General features: G+C 40.6%; 1 protein-coding gene across 1 annotated transcript in view; it reads left to right on the top strand.

The window, feature by feature from the left end:
* si:dkey-118j18.2 (uncharacterized) overlaps positions 1–18,450 on the top strand; it is a 37,370-nt gene extending 18,920 nt beyond the window's left edge. The window contains exons 2-5 of the mRNA XM_052016449.1: positions 4,605–4,674; positions 9,339–9,498; positions 15,414–15,552; positions 16,379–18,450. Coding sequence (XP_051872409.1) covers positions 4,655–4,674; positions 9,339–9,498; positions 15,414–15,552; positions 16,379–16,602 — 543 coding nt within the window. The 5' untranslated portion in view covers positions 4,605–4,654 and the 3' untranslated portion in view covers positions 16,603–18,450. The remainder of the gene's footprint in view (positions 1–4,604; positions 4,675–9,338; positions 9,499–15,413; positions 15,553–16,378) is intronic.
* The last annotated feature ends 324 nt before the right edge of the window (positions 18,451–18,774 follow it).

Raw genomic sequence — 18,774 nt, 5'->3', positions numbered from 1 at the left:
GGGATAGCCTCGTGTGTTGAGGGGGTGGGGGGTTGGAATCCTAACTCACTAATTTGATTGAGATTTTGAGGAGGTAACTGAGAAGATTGATGAAGGTACGGTGGTGGAAGTTGTCTATATGAACATTAATAAGGTATTTGACAAGGTCCCACATGGTGGGTTGGTCCAGAATGTTAAAAAATGAGTGGGTGTAGGTTTAAGTTGACCTGACTGAGTTTTCGAGGGGATTTGAGGGGAAAGGTTTTGCAAAGTGGTTGATATCTTGCAATGTTTGAGAGACCTTTAGGCAAGCACTTGAATATACAATGCATAGAAGGACACTGACCTAATGTGGGCAATGGGACTGGTGTTAATAGGGGAAAGGGTCAAAGGGCATGTTTCTGTGTTGTACAACTCTGACACTAAAGCTGAGCATTAAAAGATGCACAGTTCTGCATCAGTGTGGTCTCTGCTTCATTAAATTGAGAAACGTGGTTTAAAGAGAACTCAGTAAATATGCATGCAAAATAAATCTGAAAATGTTTTGAGGGAATATTCCATTACAGAAGAAAGCTGTAGTCCTGTGGCCATAACTTGATGCTGGCAGTTCATCTTGTGAATGTGTACAACAAGGTCATTAAATGCTGGAAATACTCAGCAAATCAGGGGTATCTGAAAAGATAAAGTGAGTGAACATTTCAGATTAATGGCCTTTCTGATTATATCCATTTCTTTGTTTATATTTTAAATTCCCTGCACCTGCAGTATTTTGGTTTTAAATATATTACAAGGTAGTGCTGCAAGGAACTTGGCCTGTTAATGTGAAATCTGCTATTAAAGGATTTCTGTAAAATCTTCAGTAAATACAGCAAATTCTTGGGGAATTGTGGCATATCTTTAGAAATTAAGGTCTTGTGCCTCATGTGACTGAGTCCATTGAGGAAGAGACCAAATCACTATAGTAGGCAATGACAGTCCATCAGATATTAAATTCTTGATCTGCTTGGTGTACAGTTTCTTCTCTGAGATGCAATGTCACCTTGATTTGGATTAAATCTGAAGAGCTTCCTGCCAAACATGATGGGAGTACTAAAATTCCTTGCTGCACAAGAGGAGGCTGTGCAGACTCTTTTTCAGCCCCAGTTCCCCTGCTCTTTCCCTGCAGCCTTGCAAATTTTGAGTGGCTCTTTTAAGTGCCTATCCAGTTCCCTTTCTAGAAAGCCCTAATTGAATGTGTTCCCACAACTCTTGCAAACAGTGAGTTTCAGATTATAAACTCACAGGGCTTTTTTTTAAAGGAATCTTTGCATCCACTCTCTTGCTCATCATATTGGATTAGTGAACTTTTAAATCACCCACTATCTAATATCTATCCAATCCAAACCAGTTATGCTCTCACACACCTCTTTCAAATCTCCTTTCTTTTTGTGTGTTGGCTCATGGTGAGCAGCCCCAGCTTCTCCAGTCTAACCTTGTAATGGAATTCAGAATCAGATTTATTATCACTGACATATGACTTTTGATGTTTTGTGGCAGCAGTACGGTGCAAAGACATGATCTATAAATTACAAAAATAAAATGCAAAAAAAGGAATGAGGTAGTGTTCCTGGATTGTTCAGAAATCTGATGACTGAGGGGAAGAAGCTGTTCCTGAATCGTCGAGTTTGGGTCTTCAGGCTTCTGTATCTCCATAAAGAAGTAGAGCTGCTGGCATGCTGCCTTCATGATTGCATCAGTATGTTGGGCCCAGGATAGATCCTCTGAGATGATGACACCCAGGAACTTGAAGCTGCTCACCACTGACCCCCTCAATGAGGACTAGTGTGTGTTCTCCTGACTTCCCCTTCCTGAAGTCCACAATCAGTTCCTTGGTCTTGCTGACATTGACATTGAGTGCAAGGTTGTTGTTGCCACATCACTCAACCAGCTGATATATCTGTAAGCTGCTGTAAGCCTCCTCACTGCCATTTGAGATTCTACCAACAACTGTGTGTCCTCGGTGAATTTATACATGGAGTTTGAGCTGTGCATTAGCACACAATCATGAGTGTAGAGAGTAGAGCAGTGGGCTAAGCATGCATCCTTGAGGTGCACCTGTGTTGATAGTCATTTGAGCTAAATTATCACAAGGAGTTGATTCATGTAATTAAATGCTGCATCATCTTCCTCTAGCTGCAGAGCACTACACTGACACATAATCGACAACATACTAATTTCTTATTGCTGTCTGGTCAGCTAAGATTGAGACCTGCTTTTGTCTTTTTTTTTCAGAGCAGCTTATGCTGTTTTCCCTGTAGTCAAGCATTTGAAGCCTTGCATTTTAGTTCCTGAAGCTTGAGCCCTCCTGTCATTTCAAGTGCAGAATTCCAGTGATTTAGCAAATTTTGGAGGGCTTTTTCTTTTCTGTCAACACTGTCCTTGCCTCTCACTCCAACCCCTCTTCTAAAGATGTTCATTCTTTGAGGTAAGGTGGCAACAATGCCATTTCTTCTCTTGTTGAATGTTGATTGTGAATACTGGCAGACCGTTATGAGGGAGCAGTGTATGGGAGGCTAGAGTATGTGTACTCGAAGTTCATTAGACTAGCACCCAATTCATTTACTCTGCACTAAGTACAGTGTGTGTCACCTCTTTTAAAATACAGGAACTTGACAAGGCTTCAAAAATGATGCCTCCCAAACCTGTTTCCTTTAGACTAATGTATATACCACCACCTTGTAAGCATCTCGCTGTCTGATGTGGAAAATCTATTATTGTTCTTTCGACATTGGTGGGCCTAAGTATACTGGAACTCCCTACCCAGCAGCACTACGCAAGTAACTTCACCAGAGAAACTGCAACTATGCAAGAAAGACCCACAGAAAATGACCAGGATGTTAGTAACTCTGCCTTAGCAGGTAATTTGCTTGTACACCAACTCTGTTCTTCACACTTCAATTTTGGTGAGAAAGGGGGTTGGATTTTCACTTTGTGATCCCATGCATTGTGAGCCTGTTGTAGAGATGGACGTCACTGGTGTTGAGCAGTGTGGTATTTGAACTCCGCTGAGCTAGACCTACACTTGGAAACCACTGGAGAATGGGGAAACTTGGGAGCCAGGGTCGGCCACTTAGCTCCTCCAGTCTGCTTGTATCTATGTACCTATGCCTTAAAGATATTCAAAAACTCTGCTTCCACTACCCTTTGGGGAGGAGAATGCCAGTGACTCTTCACCCTCAGAAAAATGTTGGGCCTTGTCTGTTATAAGTGGTTGAAATCTTAATTCTTAAACAGTGACCTGGTTCTAGGTTCTCGCAGTAGAGGAAACATTTCCTTCCATATCCACCTATCTGGAACTTGTGAAACAGCAAGAAAGGATTTGTGGTGTGTTGGCAGTTTCCTAGCCATACTACACACTGGCAGAGAGATTGGAGGAGTAGTCTAGAGCATATGTACATGATGCTTTTATCCATGGAGGCATGGTCATCTGTGTAGATCTCAAAATGTGCCAGTCAAACAAATGCCTGCTGGCAGAATGCACTATGTGGCTTAGCCATTCAAGATCAGCTATCTGATTTGCAACCTAACAGTTCATTTGCAACATAGAGGAATGGGAGGGATCATGACGCTCCATTGCAAGTACTGTCACTTATTTTTGTTAACCTTTTGTACTGCTCCACACTGATCCACCCATGTTGCCTTGAGAGCTCCAAACCCAGATGATTCTAGCCACAAGCATCAGAGCATCCACAGCAGAGATCAAAGGAGCTGCAGCAGTAAAGTTGCATCATGCAGTAGATCAAAGAGGAGAAAGAGTAAAGATTTGTTATTGCATCATGGTATAAATTATTTTCTTTGATCTTTCTAAATTAGGTGGAATGGTGAGGTGTGAATTGATGCCAAGTTGTATGGAAATTGTTGCAGGATAATCGGTATCTGTGCAAGAGCTGTGTATGTGCATGATTGGCTTGAATGAGTTTGGCATCTGCCAAATGGGTGAGGGGAGAGGAAGGTGATGGCAAACAAGTCATGTTAGTTCCAAGACTGATCATAGAAAAGAGGCTCAAGTTGTTTGTGGTTTGAATTTGAGATTCAACTTGCTAGTTGTGCTTTTCTTATCATTATCTCCCCAACTCCACAAACTGTTCCGAAGACTTTTTCAGTGAGTGAGCTACAAAGACCTGCCACTGTCTGTGGAACCATGTTAAAGCATGGGTGCCATTCTTAAAAGCTGAGGATCAAGGTTGGGGATTCTATTTCACAATTACGATTGCCATGCTAATCTTATCATTTATGGTCCCACAATCAAATTTACTTTCTTTACTTAACTTGAACCAGTCTCCTCATTCTAGTTGAACTGAATCTGCTTGTGATATGCCCACTGGGGTAATTTGTGCCCAAATGACCACAGTTCATTTGCAACCCAGGGAATGACTTTGATTGACATTCATTTCTCTGCAGTCAATTGCACTTCCCACACTCCTAGTCTAAGGATGCTGAGTGAATCCCTTGAAGTAAAATGGTGACCATATGAGGTACCATGATTGCCTTTATGATAGTGTATGATATAAAGAGGAACATTTTTCACCACAATGTTCAAGGATTGTTTTCTGAACTATCTCTGTTCTCTGATTTTTTTTTTGCAGTATCTGGACTCTGCATGCGGTAATGAATTGACATCTAATGTAAAGATACAATGGAACTCTATTGGTACATGTAAGTACTTATTGAAGTGTGGCCATGCCAAATTAGCAGATAGCACCATGTTATCCACATCACACTTTCTCTGCAGTGGATGCAAATTTGGACTGGGTTTGCATTTTGAATAAAATTCTTTATGTAGATGAACACATGATTAAAATTTTACTTAAAATTTCCTTGCTAGCTCTAAAATTATTTAATGGTAAAGTGGCTTGGCAAAAGGAAATCATGATTTCAATTTCCTCACTCCTCTGATTTAATGACTTGTTCTCTGATGCTGTTTTTATTTTGTTAACATTTCTGTTCTTAACATTGATAACAACATCATTATTTCCCAATTAATGATCTAGTCCACTCCACTCTTTGCACTCTTGGATTCCAGTCCTTAAGTACATCTAATACTGTGTGACTGGTGACTGAAGATGTAACTGAATCTCATGAGTCAATTGTAACTTTGGTATCCCTTGATTTATCAGCTGTCTTCACCTTGTGAATATTCTAACTATCCTATGGGATCTTCTGATTTTTTTTTTCTGTTATTAAACTGGTTTTAAGTTTTTTTTTTTGATGCTACATTTCTTCTTATTTTTAATAGGCCTGAATCTAAATATCTCAAATACAAATCCATTATTTCATACCTGAAGAAGTGTGTTTTCTTTTCCCCTCTTTTACAGGCTTGAAACCTATTGTAAATCCTTTCTTGATCCTTTTCATTTATATGCTTCTATTCACTGTTCACATGAAGAATATCTCCTACTTCAAGCCTCTCTCTTTCTGACCTGGGGAATAAAATCTTTTACTTAGTAATGAAAGGTGATTATGCTTCTGTTGGGCACCTGAGGGCATCTCATTTGCATCTTCCAACAAAATTAGCTGAAATATTTGGTCACGTACCTTAATGTTCTGTAAGATCACCTTGGTTTGTCCTCTGGGAAGCTATTAGTAAGATAGAATTAATTACTTGTTATTTGTCCAACTTGCCCACAGTCAACCAGTAATTAATTATTAAAAACTGTGCATCTCAATTTATCCTACCATTGCATTAGATGTTTTAAAGTACTTTATAGCCAACAGAGTATTACATAGAAAAGTGGTAGTCTGTGTACAGTAGGGTCTGAGAAAATGGCAAACAGAGGACCAGAAATTTTATCTTCATGATAGGGTGATAAGTATTGGCCTGCGCACAGAGAATTCCCTGAGCTTTGAAATGGTGATGTGAAATTTTGACTCCTGGTGGATTTGAGAGAAAGAACCTCTGTTTGATGCAGCACTCACTCTTGACAGACAGGCCAGCCTAGTTATTATGCTCAAGCCCTGGAGTGGGACATGAACCCACAAATCTGACTTGGCTGAGAATTCAACCACTGAACCACACTTGGCACATTAGATTGCAAACGTATCGGCTATGACTAGTGTTGTAATGTATTTCTGGACTTTATGGAGCCAGTCATTTGTATATTGCATTTTCTGTTTTAATAAATCCTGTAATTTATAGGGTTAAACATAAAGCATAGAACAGTACAGCATAGGAACAGGCCCTTTGGCCCACATTGTTGTGCTGAATTAATTAAACTAGTGATGCCTAATTAAACTAATCCCTTCTGCCTGCACATGGTCCATATTCCCTCCATTCTCTGCATATTCATGTGCCTGTCTAAGAGCCTCTTAAATGCCCCTATCTTATCTGCCTCCACCACCACTTTTGGCAGTACATTCCAGATACCAACCACTGTCTTTAATAATATTTAAAAAAAAACTTGCCCCACACATCATCATCTTTAAACTTTCCCCCTTTCACCTTAAATGCATGCCCTCTAGTATTAGATATTTCAACCCTGGGGAAATGGATACCTGCTATCTACACCTCATAATTCTATAAACTTCTATCAGGTCTCCCATCTGCCTTCGCTGCTCTGGAGAAAACAACCTGAGTTTGTTCAATCTCTTGTTATAGTACATGTCCTCTAATCCAAGCAGCATCCTAGTAAGCCTCTTTTGCTCCCTCTTCAAAGCCTCCATATCCTTCCTATAATGGGGCAACAAGAATTGAATGCGATACTCTAGGCGTGGCCTCAGCAGAGTTTTATAAAGCTGCAACATAACTTCCTGACTCTGGAAGTTGATGCCCCTACTAGTAAAGGCAAGCATGCCATATGCTGCCTTTACCACCCTATCAGCTTGTGTGGCCACTTTCAGGGACCTATGGATCCCTCTGTACATAAGTGCTGATAAGGTTCCTGCCATTTAACTGTGTACTTTCCCTTTTAGATTTGATCTCCCAAGGTGCAACACCTCACACTTGCCTGGATTAAGCTCCATCTGCCATTTCTCCAACCATATCTGCAACTGATCTGTATCCTGCTATATCCTTTGGCAATCTTCTACCAATCTTTGTGCCATCTGTAAACTTACTAACCCACCCATCCATGGTTTCATCCAAGTCATTTATATATGTCATAAATGGCAGATGTCCCAGTACAGAATCCTGTGGAACACCACTTGTCACAGACCCTCAGCCAGAATAAGTTCCATCGACCACCCTCTCTTCTAAAGGCAAACAATTTCTGAATCCAAATGGTCAAGTCACCGTGAATTCCACGCATCTTGATCTTCTGGATGAGCCTCCCAGGAGGGACCTTATTAAAATGCTGTACTAAAATCTCTGTAGACAATATCCACTGCTCTATCCTCTGCAATCACCTTTGTCACCTCCTCAAAACTCCAATCAAGTTAGTAAAACATGACCTGCTCCATACAAAGCCAGGCTGACTGCCCCCAATTAGTCCAAGCTTTTCCAAATGCTCAAATCCTATCCCTAAGAGTCCTCTCCAATAGTTTCCTTATCACTGATGTGAGTCTTGCTGGTCTGTAATTTCCAGGATTATCCCTGTTCCCCTCTTGAGAAAAGGAACAACATAAGCTACTCGCCAGTCCTCCAGGGCCTCGCCTGTGGTTAGAGAGGACATGAAAGATTTTAGTCAAGGTCCCAGTAATCTAATCTCTTGCCTCCTCTCAATAACCTGAAGTATACCTCATTGGGCTTTGTGGACTTATCCACCTTTAATGTTCTTTAAGAGACCCAACACTCCCACCACCTTCACCTCAAAATGCCCTGGCACATTAGTATGCTCCACACTGATCTCCATATCTTCCACGTTCTTCTTCTTGGTAAATATGCAAAGTACTCATTTAGGACCTTGCTCACATCCTCCACCTCTAAGTACATGTTTTTCTGCACCTCCGCCCCCCCCATCCTTGAGTAGTCCAACCCACTCCCTGGTTATCCTCTTGCTCTTGATGTATGCAAAGAATGCCTTGGGATTGTCTTTAATCCTACTTGCCAAGGATTTTTCATGGTCCCTCCTGGATCTCAATTCCCTTCTGGAGTTCTTTTTCTGGCTTCACTATATTCTTCAAAGGCCCTATTTGATTTTCAGCCTCCTAAACCATGCATATGTTTCCTTTCACTTCTTGACTGACTTCCCAACCCCTCTCGTCATCCAAGGTTCCCTTGCCTTGCCATTCCTGTCCTTCCTTTTTACTGGAACATACCCATCTTGCAGTCTGTGCGGTTGGTCTTTCAACACCTTCCATGTGTCCGATGTGGACATGTCCAAAAACAGCTGTTCCCAATTAAGTCTCCCTAGTTCCTGCTTAATACACTCATAATTTGCCCTGCCCCAATCTAATACTATCCTGCAAGGTCCATACCTATTGTACATTGCTACCTTAAAATATAAGGAGTTGTGATCACTGTTTCCTAAATGCTCCCCCACTGTAAGGTCAGTCACTTGGCCAGGCTCATTTCCCAATACAAGGTCCAATATGGCCCCACCTGTAGTTAGACTATTCACATACTGTTTTAATGAACTCTCTTGGATGTACCTAACAAATTCTACCCCATCTAACCCTCTTGCACTAAGGAGATCCTAGTCTATACAGGGGAAGTTGAAGTTGCTCACTATGTCAATCCTATTGTTTTGGCACCTTTCCCTAATCTGCCTACATATCTATTCCTCAGTCCTGGTAGCTACTGGGGAATCTATAGTATAATCTCATCAGAGTGACTGCACTCTTATTTTTTTTTGAGTTCTACCCAGATAGACTAGTGGATGAGCACCCAATTACGTCCCTTCTGAGTGCAACTTTTTTTTTCTTACCACCTCCCTCTTTTTTTTTTATCTCACTCACTTCCTAAAACATTGAAACCCTGGAACATTAAGCAGCCAGTCCTGTCCCTCTCTCAACCAAGACTCTGTAATTGCCACAATACTGTAGTTCCATGTATTGATCCATGCTGTGTTCATCTCCCTTGCGCTTGCTACTCTTGCATTAAAATAAACTCACTTCAACCCTTGCTCCTGGCTGTCCTTCCTTACAGACTTGCTGATCAAGACATCTACCTTCCCCCTCAATCCCTCTACTTTCTGACCTGGTGCACTAGTTCCCATTTAATTCTATATCAGCTTCCAGCCTCCCATCTGCCTCACTACTGCTTTGGATCACATCCCCTGCCAATCTAGTTTAAACCCTCCCTACTGGCACTAGCAAATCTTCTTGCCAGGATATTGGTCCCCCACCAGTTCAGGATCATTGGGATCTCTTCTGGGACACAGATTGGATGTTTTCTGTTGAAAGGTGTATATGATTTGTAATTTGTATTCTTTTGTTCCCAACAGAATAGTGATTATATTTATTATTGTCAAAATCTTCTTCTACATCTGCTGGTATCGCTCACGGCAGAGACAGCTGGATGCTTATTTGAGCAATCCACGGAACGCCCAGATTGTGATTGTTGGGGGTAGAGCTTATCTGCATCAACTCTGTGAGCAGCAAAATGTAAGTGGCCATTGACCTTTGCTTCCTTGTGAAACTGAAAGTTGCACATAAGTGAAAGGCAAATTTATATCAGTTTAACATTGTGGCTTTTGTTAAGATTTTTGCAATAACATTCTTAGCTCAATGTTCAAGGTGGTAATGTTGTGGACAGGCAGGTAGAAGGGAGAGAAAGGAAAGTTTGGATCTGTTTACTTCTGTCTTCCTCTCAAAGCTCATTGGGTTTCCTAGCTTTGACATTTAATGCTGGCATTCCAAAAGGTTAATTTTTTTTTATATGTCATGCCACGTTGCTCCACACTCTCTGTCATCTTAGGTCGGTGATGACATGTCTGTGTTCACTTTTGAAAGGGAGATGTGTAAGTGTAGTATTTTATGGCCCTCTTGCAAATTTTGGTATTTAATCCAAATTCTCTGTGACTGTCAGGAGGTTTGGAATCACCACATGAATTAGAGAATTCCAAACCTACCTGAGAGGTGATTTGCCATTTGCACTCGGACATTGGGCTATCTTTGGGAGAGTTTTTGGCTGGTGTAGTTCATTAGCTTTTTGCACTGGAAAATATGATTATTTCCAAGTTTTAACATTTCAACAAGTAATCTTTGAATGATTATGAATGTCTTTGATATTTGATTGTAAATACTCAAGCTGTTTAGATTGGACATGTGCTTTAATCGTCTGTCAAAGCATTTCTCTATGGCTTTGGGGTCAGCTGCCCTAGCTTGTGCAGCGTCTTGTTGATCAGGTCAGGGATCAAGTATTCACAACAGGATACAGTTCATGATTGAGAAAGAACTTTCATTTCTTGATTTACTAGAAATCTATTCAATTATAAATGTAGTGTGACCCAGCTACATGCTGAGATGATACCAGGTTTGATGATCAAATTGACTCCCTGTGCTGTGATTATTGAATAAGTATTTGACTTCAGTTGTCTAAATGAATACTCAATTGAAATGAAAAGCCCCTCTCAAACTTCCCTTTGGCAGCAAAATTTGGCTCCAAACATACTTTTTTTTGTTTTGGCACAACATAGTTCTGATTTTTGTTTTTAAGAGAACCATGAGTGCATGTGTTTACTGCAACCTTTCTTTTTTTTTGAGAATACATTTTCATGATCATGCAACACTGATTTGATTAGCATTACCCATTTGGTCTATAACAATCCAGCTAACACCCTTTGTTAAACATGAAAATCCTGGAATCTAATTGCAGAAGTAATCCCACAGTTTTCTGTGCTCTTTTATTTGTTGATTAATTGGAAGGAGTACTGGGTTTGTCTTGGAGCACTGTGGTGGCTGACGTGTAGATCTGCCCTTGGTTATTAGCCTTAGCCAAACATGGGCCACAGTAAGGAATCCACAGAGCTGGAAAACCTGCCAGAAGACAGGAGGAGGGAGATCCTCAGAGGAGGCCTGTTCACAAAGGGTGTTGGCTTCAGCAAGGAGGCACTAGCCAGGATTTGCCACAAGCATAACTACAGCAGCAGGGCAGGGTCAGAACTGTGTTGCTGCTATGATGATTTTGGCCATGATTTTTCTTTTGCCACTTAGTCTTTCCAAACTGGTGCAAGAGATGTGAGCAGTTTTTCTCAATTGGCAATAAGCTGTTGTAGTGCAGAAACTATGGAGGCTGTCTGTTGGAGGAGAGCCCCATTGATTATCTCAGTTGATGGAGAATGGTAAGAGCCAGCGGTGGGAGGAGCAGGGTTGGGGTTTGCCAGCATTGTGAACTTCCCCAATGATATAGGGAGCTAATGACTGTAACCCTGATGCTATGTAAAACTCCAGAGATGTACCTTGACCAGAAAAGCTTTCACTTCCTTGCTCAAATCTTGCTAGTCAATGCCACGTTCCTGGAGTGTGATCGTGACTTCCACTCAGTGGTGATCTGTTATGCCCTCTATTGTTAAACCATTTGTACTAGCCCACCATGTGAAGGTTTTGCCCTAGGCATATCCTATATTGGCCTTCATTACAGAGTTGGTGCACAAGGGGAGCAATACTGCCACCTGTCACAATAATTGAGCAGACAGTTGGTATCCTGCAACAATGCTTCTGGTATCTGAATCACTCTAGTGAGACCTTGCAGTACTTTACAGTAATGTGCAATTAAGACGGGTTCCTGTTTATGGCTTGTGTGAAATGTGGGCCTCGTGGCTTATTGTTGATTGCTACATCTCCTTCTGGTCTTGGGAATGCTGCAAGCTCTGCTGTGAAACACAGCTGATCAGGAAAATCTGACTGGCCTGGGGTTGCATCTTTTGGAACAAGGGAGCTAGAGGAGGAATATAATTCTTTGTACGTCCAATTTTATTTCCATCTTCCCTCAACCTATCTGCTAATGTCTCAATAGTGGCATCTGACAATTGGGTGCTTGCTTGCTGTTATAATCTTCTATTTTCCACAACTGTTTTCTTTTTGTCAGCTGTGGAATGAGTTCCAGCCCTTCCTTTAAGCAGTGCTGGCCTGACTTTAATGTATTGCTAGTTGGCTTGAACTGCTGCCAGCCACTCCTGAAACTGAGCCCTGTGGACAGGGGTTAAGGCCAACCTTTACTGCTGGCTGGTTGCTGTTATCATGCAACTGAGGTAAATTTGTATGTAGCCTGCTGTGGTTTTCCACCCACAGAGGATGGGTGTGGTCTGGGTTGCAGGAAACTATCAAAGCAGATAGTGAAGAGGCAGTGGAAGGAAGCAATAGCCAAGAGAATCCTTTTCTTTTTTTTAAAAAAGCAACAAAAATCTCCACAGTACAGAGGAAGCCATTTGGTTCACTGTGTCCTCTGTACTCACTTTCACTGAATGGAGTCTTGGCTGTAGTTATGCTTTGTGTTATGAACCAGAATTCTGAAAACATTGTCAGGCAGGGAAAATCCCCACGGGCTTCCTGAATGTGCGTCATAAGATGGGAATTTAGTAGTCTTGAAAAATCTGGTACAGTGTTCCAACTTACCCTATTTGTTTTAACAGGGAAGGGGAGAAGTCAGATGGTCAACTCAAATTGTCATGCCCTCCTGATACAATTGATAGTGGTGTAAGCCCACATTAGAGCAAGGAATCTGGAACAAACTGCTGTAGTTTTAAATCTAAATGTCTGAAAGAAAATGGCAAATCTGTTGCTTTCAAAATCTGACATGGAACTTTACAAAACTGCTGAAGGGAATGAGCAGAACATGGGATGAATCTTTTTTCTGGTGTTGTACCTCCCAGCAGTGAGGTTTCCAGCAGAACCTTTTCAAACAAAAATCTAAAAGAAGCCCCCATGGGAGATCTTTAATGTATAGAGGAAAAGAAAAACAGAGGGAGAATTTTCAGTGTGCAATTGAAAACATGAAACCTAGTTAAAATGCTCCAGGTGCCTTGAGACAGTCTAACATACTGATCCCAGTATAGTTATTTCAGTGTTCTTGGCATGAGCTGGAGGAAGGCTGGAAGTGGAAAATTTAATTGAATAATTGCAGGAAATGTGGGGAACAGAACTGCAGAGCCAGTATATCTTCAGTATCCAGCAATCAGGTTGGGGTTGTAGTTTAAAAATAATACTTTAATTGTGAGCAACAACTAGTACAGTTGTACTGATGTGCAGATCTTTTAAGGCTAATTTTCCTCTGAATTTGTGTGATCTCTTCATACAAGTAACTTTTACAATGGTTCCTGTTGAAACACTCTCCAGAATGGAATGTACGATGTTTTTATCAGATTCTTCCTCCTGTATCTCTCCTCCCCCACTGAAAGGGTGCAATAAAACACTCCATACCCTTGATTTTTAGCCCAGCTTCAAAATAACTGTGGGGCTTATTTAGAGAACACATGGAGTAGAAGCAGACCCTTTCAAGCCTGGTCTTGACATTCACTATCATAACCGATCCACACTAATTCCAGTTTCACATATTGTTCACAGGTCTTTAGTCTCTTGACGCCCAAAAATATATTGTTTGTTCTCTTGATTATACTCAACACCTGAACACTCACTGCACTTTGGAATAGAGAATTCCAAAGATTCACCACCCTTTTGCCTAAAGAAAGTTTCCTCAACTTAATACTGATTGACTCTAACTTGTACGTCTGTTCTTTTGTTCAGTTGGGGGGGGGGGTGGTGGGGTGGTAGTTATTACAAAATCAAAAAACAACTGCAGATGTTAGAAATCTGAAATAAAAACAAAATACTCAGATCTTTCAACTGAAATGTTAAATATTTCTCTCTCAATGGATGGTATGTGACCTACTGAGTGTTTCTGACATTTTTTTTTATGTCAACATTTATACATTATCCTCCCAGCAACTACCCTGTCACACCCCTTGAGGATTTTACATTTCAATGAGATCCTCCTCTGCACCCTTCCAGTGCATTTATGTGTCCTAGACTAGAAGTGCACACGGTACTCTGGCCTAGCCAATGGTTAATGACATTGTACCATAACCTCTCTGCCCTTGCGTTAATAGTTGGGACATAGAATGCAACCAATGTAGGATCAGTAGACTCTGCCAGACATGGGACATCAGATACTTGATGGGGTGGGTAGGTATGTAGTTTGAAAGGTGGTGTGTTCTTTCAACAGGGCTTCAGTGCTCCTGACAAATTGACGTGAGATTCAGTACCATCCTCAATACCATCCCTGCTTTTCATTTTGAAAATCCCTGGAGAAGGGATCCCCAGGAGTAGGTGGGGAAGTTGTGCTTTTTCAAGGAGGTGGTGAGAACATCCTTGAATCTTTACCTCGATCCACCTAGTAATTTCCTCATGTCAGAGCTGAGAATAGACAGTCTGTTTTGGAAGTTTGGTGTCAGACATGCAAGCCTGCCATTCAAAGCTGAGTAATTTTAACTGGGGCTCTTTGCTGGGAATGTTGGCATGGATGGAGGGCAATGACATTGGTCTGCTTATCCTAATAACAGATCTGGAGGATTTTGGGGAAGCAGAGTTGGTGGTATCTCTTCAGTGTTTTGAAGTGGCTGCTATGGGTAATCCATGTCTCTGAAGTGTACAGGAGGGCAGGGGTCACCGTGTGCTGGGTTTGAGATCTTGATCTTCAAACTTTTCCTCACATGGCCAAAAGCTGTACTGAAGGTGATGGTGAATTTTGTCACAAATAACAGCCTTTGAGAAGTGACTCCTGAAGTAAGAAGGGAATATACTGTATGTTTGTTGAGAACCAAGAAATGTCTTTTTTAAATGTGACAGTGGACAAGCAAGACATGTTATTTCATCATATTTACCAGTCTATCTCAAACATCTAACAGGACATCCCTGTGTGGTTTTGTTGAAATTTTGGCTTTAGACCAGTATACACAAATTCAGTATAATTCAAACATATCACAACCCTCTTTCCTCCCTTCCTTGAGGAAAGATTAATTAATTACCTTTTCATTGCTATATCTAAAATAGCATGTTTTCTCATGGTGTCCTTTTGTAGTATGCAACCTAAAATTGGATGCATTGAGGCAAAATTATTTCTCTGTTTGGCTAAATCATGTTATGATGGTCGTACAATGGTAGGCTTTGGCATATTGTAATTTGATTGTGCCACTAGCAAAATGACAAGCAGTAGCATTTAATTGTGTCGTGTCATTCTCCTTCAAGGTGCATATACAAGTAAATGTTGAAATTGGGAGCACCATAAGATGGATTAGTCTGCTTTAATAGCATTCCAAGATTTGATTTGAACCCATTGCAACATACTTTGATATTTGGCTCTTATAGTTGAAAGGTTATAAAAGCAAAAGCCAATATTTGCCCTTGAAGGTGCAAAATCCAGTTGTTACAGATGGAAGTAATAGGTTATTAGAACTTTCAATCTATAAAAATAAGTTTAAGTTTTGTACTTTTCCAACCATTTATATAAAAAAAACATATACTTGCATTTTATTTCTTCCCCATAAGATTGATTTAGTCTTCCTTCCTGTTAATTTTGTTAGAGTCCCATGTGGTATAGTTGGTATGGTGGCCAGGATGATGGCTCAATTGGAGAACCTTCTGGATCCCTGCCTCCTGCTCCTTCTTACAGCCAATTAGAAGTGCCACCTCCATATGAAGCAGTGCCAAGGGGTCAGACAGGTATGTGTTAATTCTTAATTCAGGAACTTCAATAGTTCTGCAGATGCTACATTTTGTTCAGAAGGCATCTTGCTTTTTGTAATCAACAATGGATATCCTATGGTGGGTTACAGCTACTGCAAGGTTTGGAATTTTTGTGTGCCCTCTTCCTAACACAGTGTGTAGAGGGGAGATGGCCAGTGTGTAGAAGTGAGCGAGTGGTAAGATAGGGGCTGGTTGATGATAGATGGAACCAGGTGAGGTGGGGGAATGATGGGTAGATGGCAAGATATCCTTATTAGTCACGTGTACATTGAAACACACAGTGAAATGCATCTTTTGCATAGTGTGTTCTGGGGGCAGCCCGTAGGTGTTGCCATGCTTCTGATGCCAACTTGGCATGCCCACAACTTCCTAACCTGTATGTCTTTGGAACGCGGGAGGAAACTGGAGCACCCGGAGGGAACCCACGCAGACACGGGAGAACGTACAAACTCATTACAGTGGCCGGAATTGAACCCGGGTTACTGGTGCTGTAATAGCATTACGCTAACCGCTACACTACCATGCCCGCCCTACTGGGTGGGGGTGGAGTATAGAGACAAAGGCTTGGTAGTTGATGGGTGGTAACAGATATGGGGTGGGGGGGAAGCACTGGGCAGATGGAACTGGATGGGGTAGGAAAGGTAGAGTCAAAGCCTATTAGGTGATAAGTGGAAACAGATAAGGGAGGGATGAAGGCAGATAGAACCAGGAGATTGTACCATCATGCTTTACAAAGAATGTGCTGTAATACTGCTTACTGAGAGCATTTTAAAACATGTTTGTTTAAAACTTGGCCCTACAGATGACTTAAAACCACCACCATACACAGAACACGCTACCGGCAGTATTGAAGAGGCTCGTGCTTTGTCCATACCAGAGGGTTATGATGCTTGCAGTTTGAGTGATGCTCCTCCCCCATATACTCCTAGCCCAACAGTTGAGATTACACAGCAGAACACGGTGATGCCATCAGGTGCCCAGGAGTTGGACAGTCCCTCTACAGCAGGCTCACCGTGTCAGGTCTGAAGAAAATAAATGCACATCCTGGGACTTCAGAGGAAAGTTACTTTTATTTTCTTCAGAATGAGGGGGGGGAATCCAAAGCGCCTGAATTTTGTTTATAGATTTTTTTTCTGTACAGTTTAAAAGACGTTTACAGAGATGCACTACACAGAACACAATGTTTGCTGCTAGCAGCACTACTTTCTTTTTGTAAGCATTTATTGCACTTTCCAAGGAGGAGCCCATGGTAACAGGATGATGCCACTTTTTGAAAGATTGTAAGCTTGCCAGTTAATGCAATGTGCATGCCCCTGTGCTAGGTGAGCTAGAAGGTTTGGGGAGAGAAGTACGCAAATACATGATCTGACATTGCAACCAGGGGAACTGACAGATTGCAAATTCCGATATCAGTTTGACGTCTTGAGAGTTTGCAGTTGCAAATAGACAGGAAATATCTGGCGAGCACTAGGATTGTCTTGCATTCAAATGTTATCAGAGTATGCGCAAGGTCATTCTTTGAATTCAATACTTTGCCTAGTTTTTGCCAAGACTGCATTATTTGCCCCAAAGGGGGGAAAATACACCTTTCATGATATGAGAGACATTAATTTTGTGTGCACAGAAAGCATAGATTTTAAAGATACTTTTGTCTAGCATTTATTTGCTAATTTCCTGCACAAGTGAAGTATTTTTAATAAGGGGAAATTTTTTAAGCGTTTTATTTGATTTTAAATTCTTGTAAGAAACTCCCCATTTACCTCTCATTATGGTTTTTGATATATTAACACGAACCCATTCTCCTAATGGTTATGTTGAAAGAAATAAAGACTTCTTGTCACCACCATTTAATTCAAGAAAATGTTTACTTTAAAGTTTGTGCACATTTTGGAAAAAAAACTGACCTGTTTAGTTCTTTGTGTATTATGAAAGTGGGATTTATTGCTAAACCTAATTTTGTTGATCTCTTGCTAATAACATTGTTAATGTTTTAACAGTTTTCCACATTTTACTATGAGGCTTAATGTTGATAGGGCTCTAAAATGCTATTCAGATTCATGAGGTGCATGGAATGTACATCGATTTGAGCAAGGATACATATCCAAAGGTTTTGATCAGGTTTTTTGATCTGTTTGTTTTGTGACTGCTGCTTCAATTCGTACCTGCTTTCTTTTTCCTTTTGCCTTGACCCCAACCTCTTTTTCCCCCTCCCCCCATGCTTTGAACAAGCTACTAAGATGTAGCAAACATTTCACTTTTTTAAGGAGGTCATTTAACAAAGTGGATATGCAGTTTTGTTCATATTTGATTTAAATGATTTCTAAATCCCTCAAATGAACTTCTCAATCACTTTTGTAGAATTATATAATTTGGTGGGTAGTGCTTTTCATTAGTTTTGTATTTTCTAGTTGGTTCAAATTAAAATAGAATTTAACAATATCTTCAACCTGTGTAAATGTTTGTCCAACATCCTGGATTTATTGAATTATGTAGCTCTTTAAACAACAAATACAGTTTGCTGATTCTAGCTAAAAAGCTGTGTTCCTCTGTTTTGCTTTCATGATAAATTGGTTTGTCATAAATGCTCAAGAACAGTTAATGTCCATAAGTTGGAAACATTTTGCAGTTTTGCTGTGCAATAGCTTTCAAGTGTATTTGTTTCAAGCAGAATCAATGGAAATTGACATTTTTTCCTCTCTTGTTTGCTTCCTGTTTTGAAGGGATTCTCTTTGAGTGATCTTCCAAGATTTCAACTATTCACCAATGTGTCTAGCAATTGGCCTTTTTCATGCCTGATTGTCAACAGAATGTACAAGATTTTCTTAAATCTAGTTCAGATTGTTCATGTATTCAAAACTAGGATAAAATGGTTCAAAAAAACAAAAGCCACTTGTTCTCATATTCCAATACAATTGTTGGTTTGTTTTGTTGATAATTGGAAGATTGGACACATTCTCTGGTAGGTTCCCTTTGTGATTTGTAATGGGTCTTGGCTTTCCCCCATAATTGTATATTAACAAATATTTTTTTTTGCATTCCTCATACTTTGCTGGAAATGTTGTTTATTTTTCCATGTTGCCTAACAGACTGGGGAAAAAAAATGCTAGAAATATTCATAGATGCTGAAAATCTGGTTTTATGAAGTGATGTGTTTTGGGGGGGTCAAATGTAAGAGGAAAGTACCCAGTAAATTGGGGG

The sequence above is a fragment of the Pristis pectinata genome, chromosome 5, assembly GCF_009764475.1.
Source record: "Pristis pectinata isolate sPriPec2 chromosome 5, sPriPec2.1.pri, whole genome shotgun sequence".
Classification (NCBI taxonomy): Eukaryota; Metazoa; Chordata; class Chondrichthyes; order Rhinopristiformes; family Pristidae; genus Pristis; species Pristis pectinata.
Note: the sequence above shows the minus strand (reverse complement) of the source record. Positions and strands in the feature narration are given on the sequence as shown.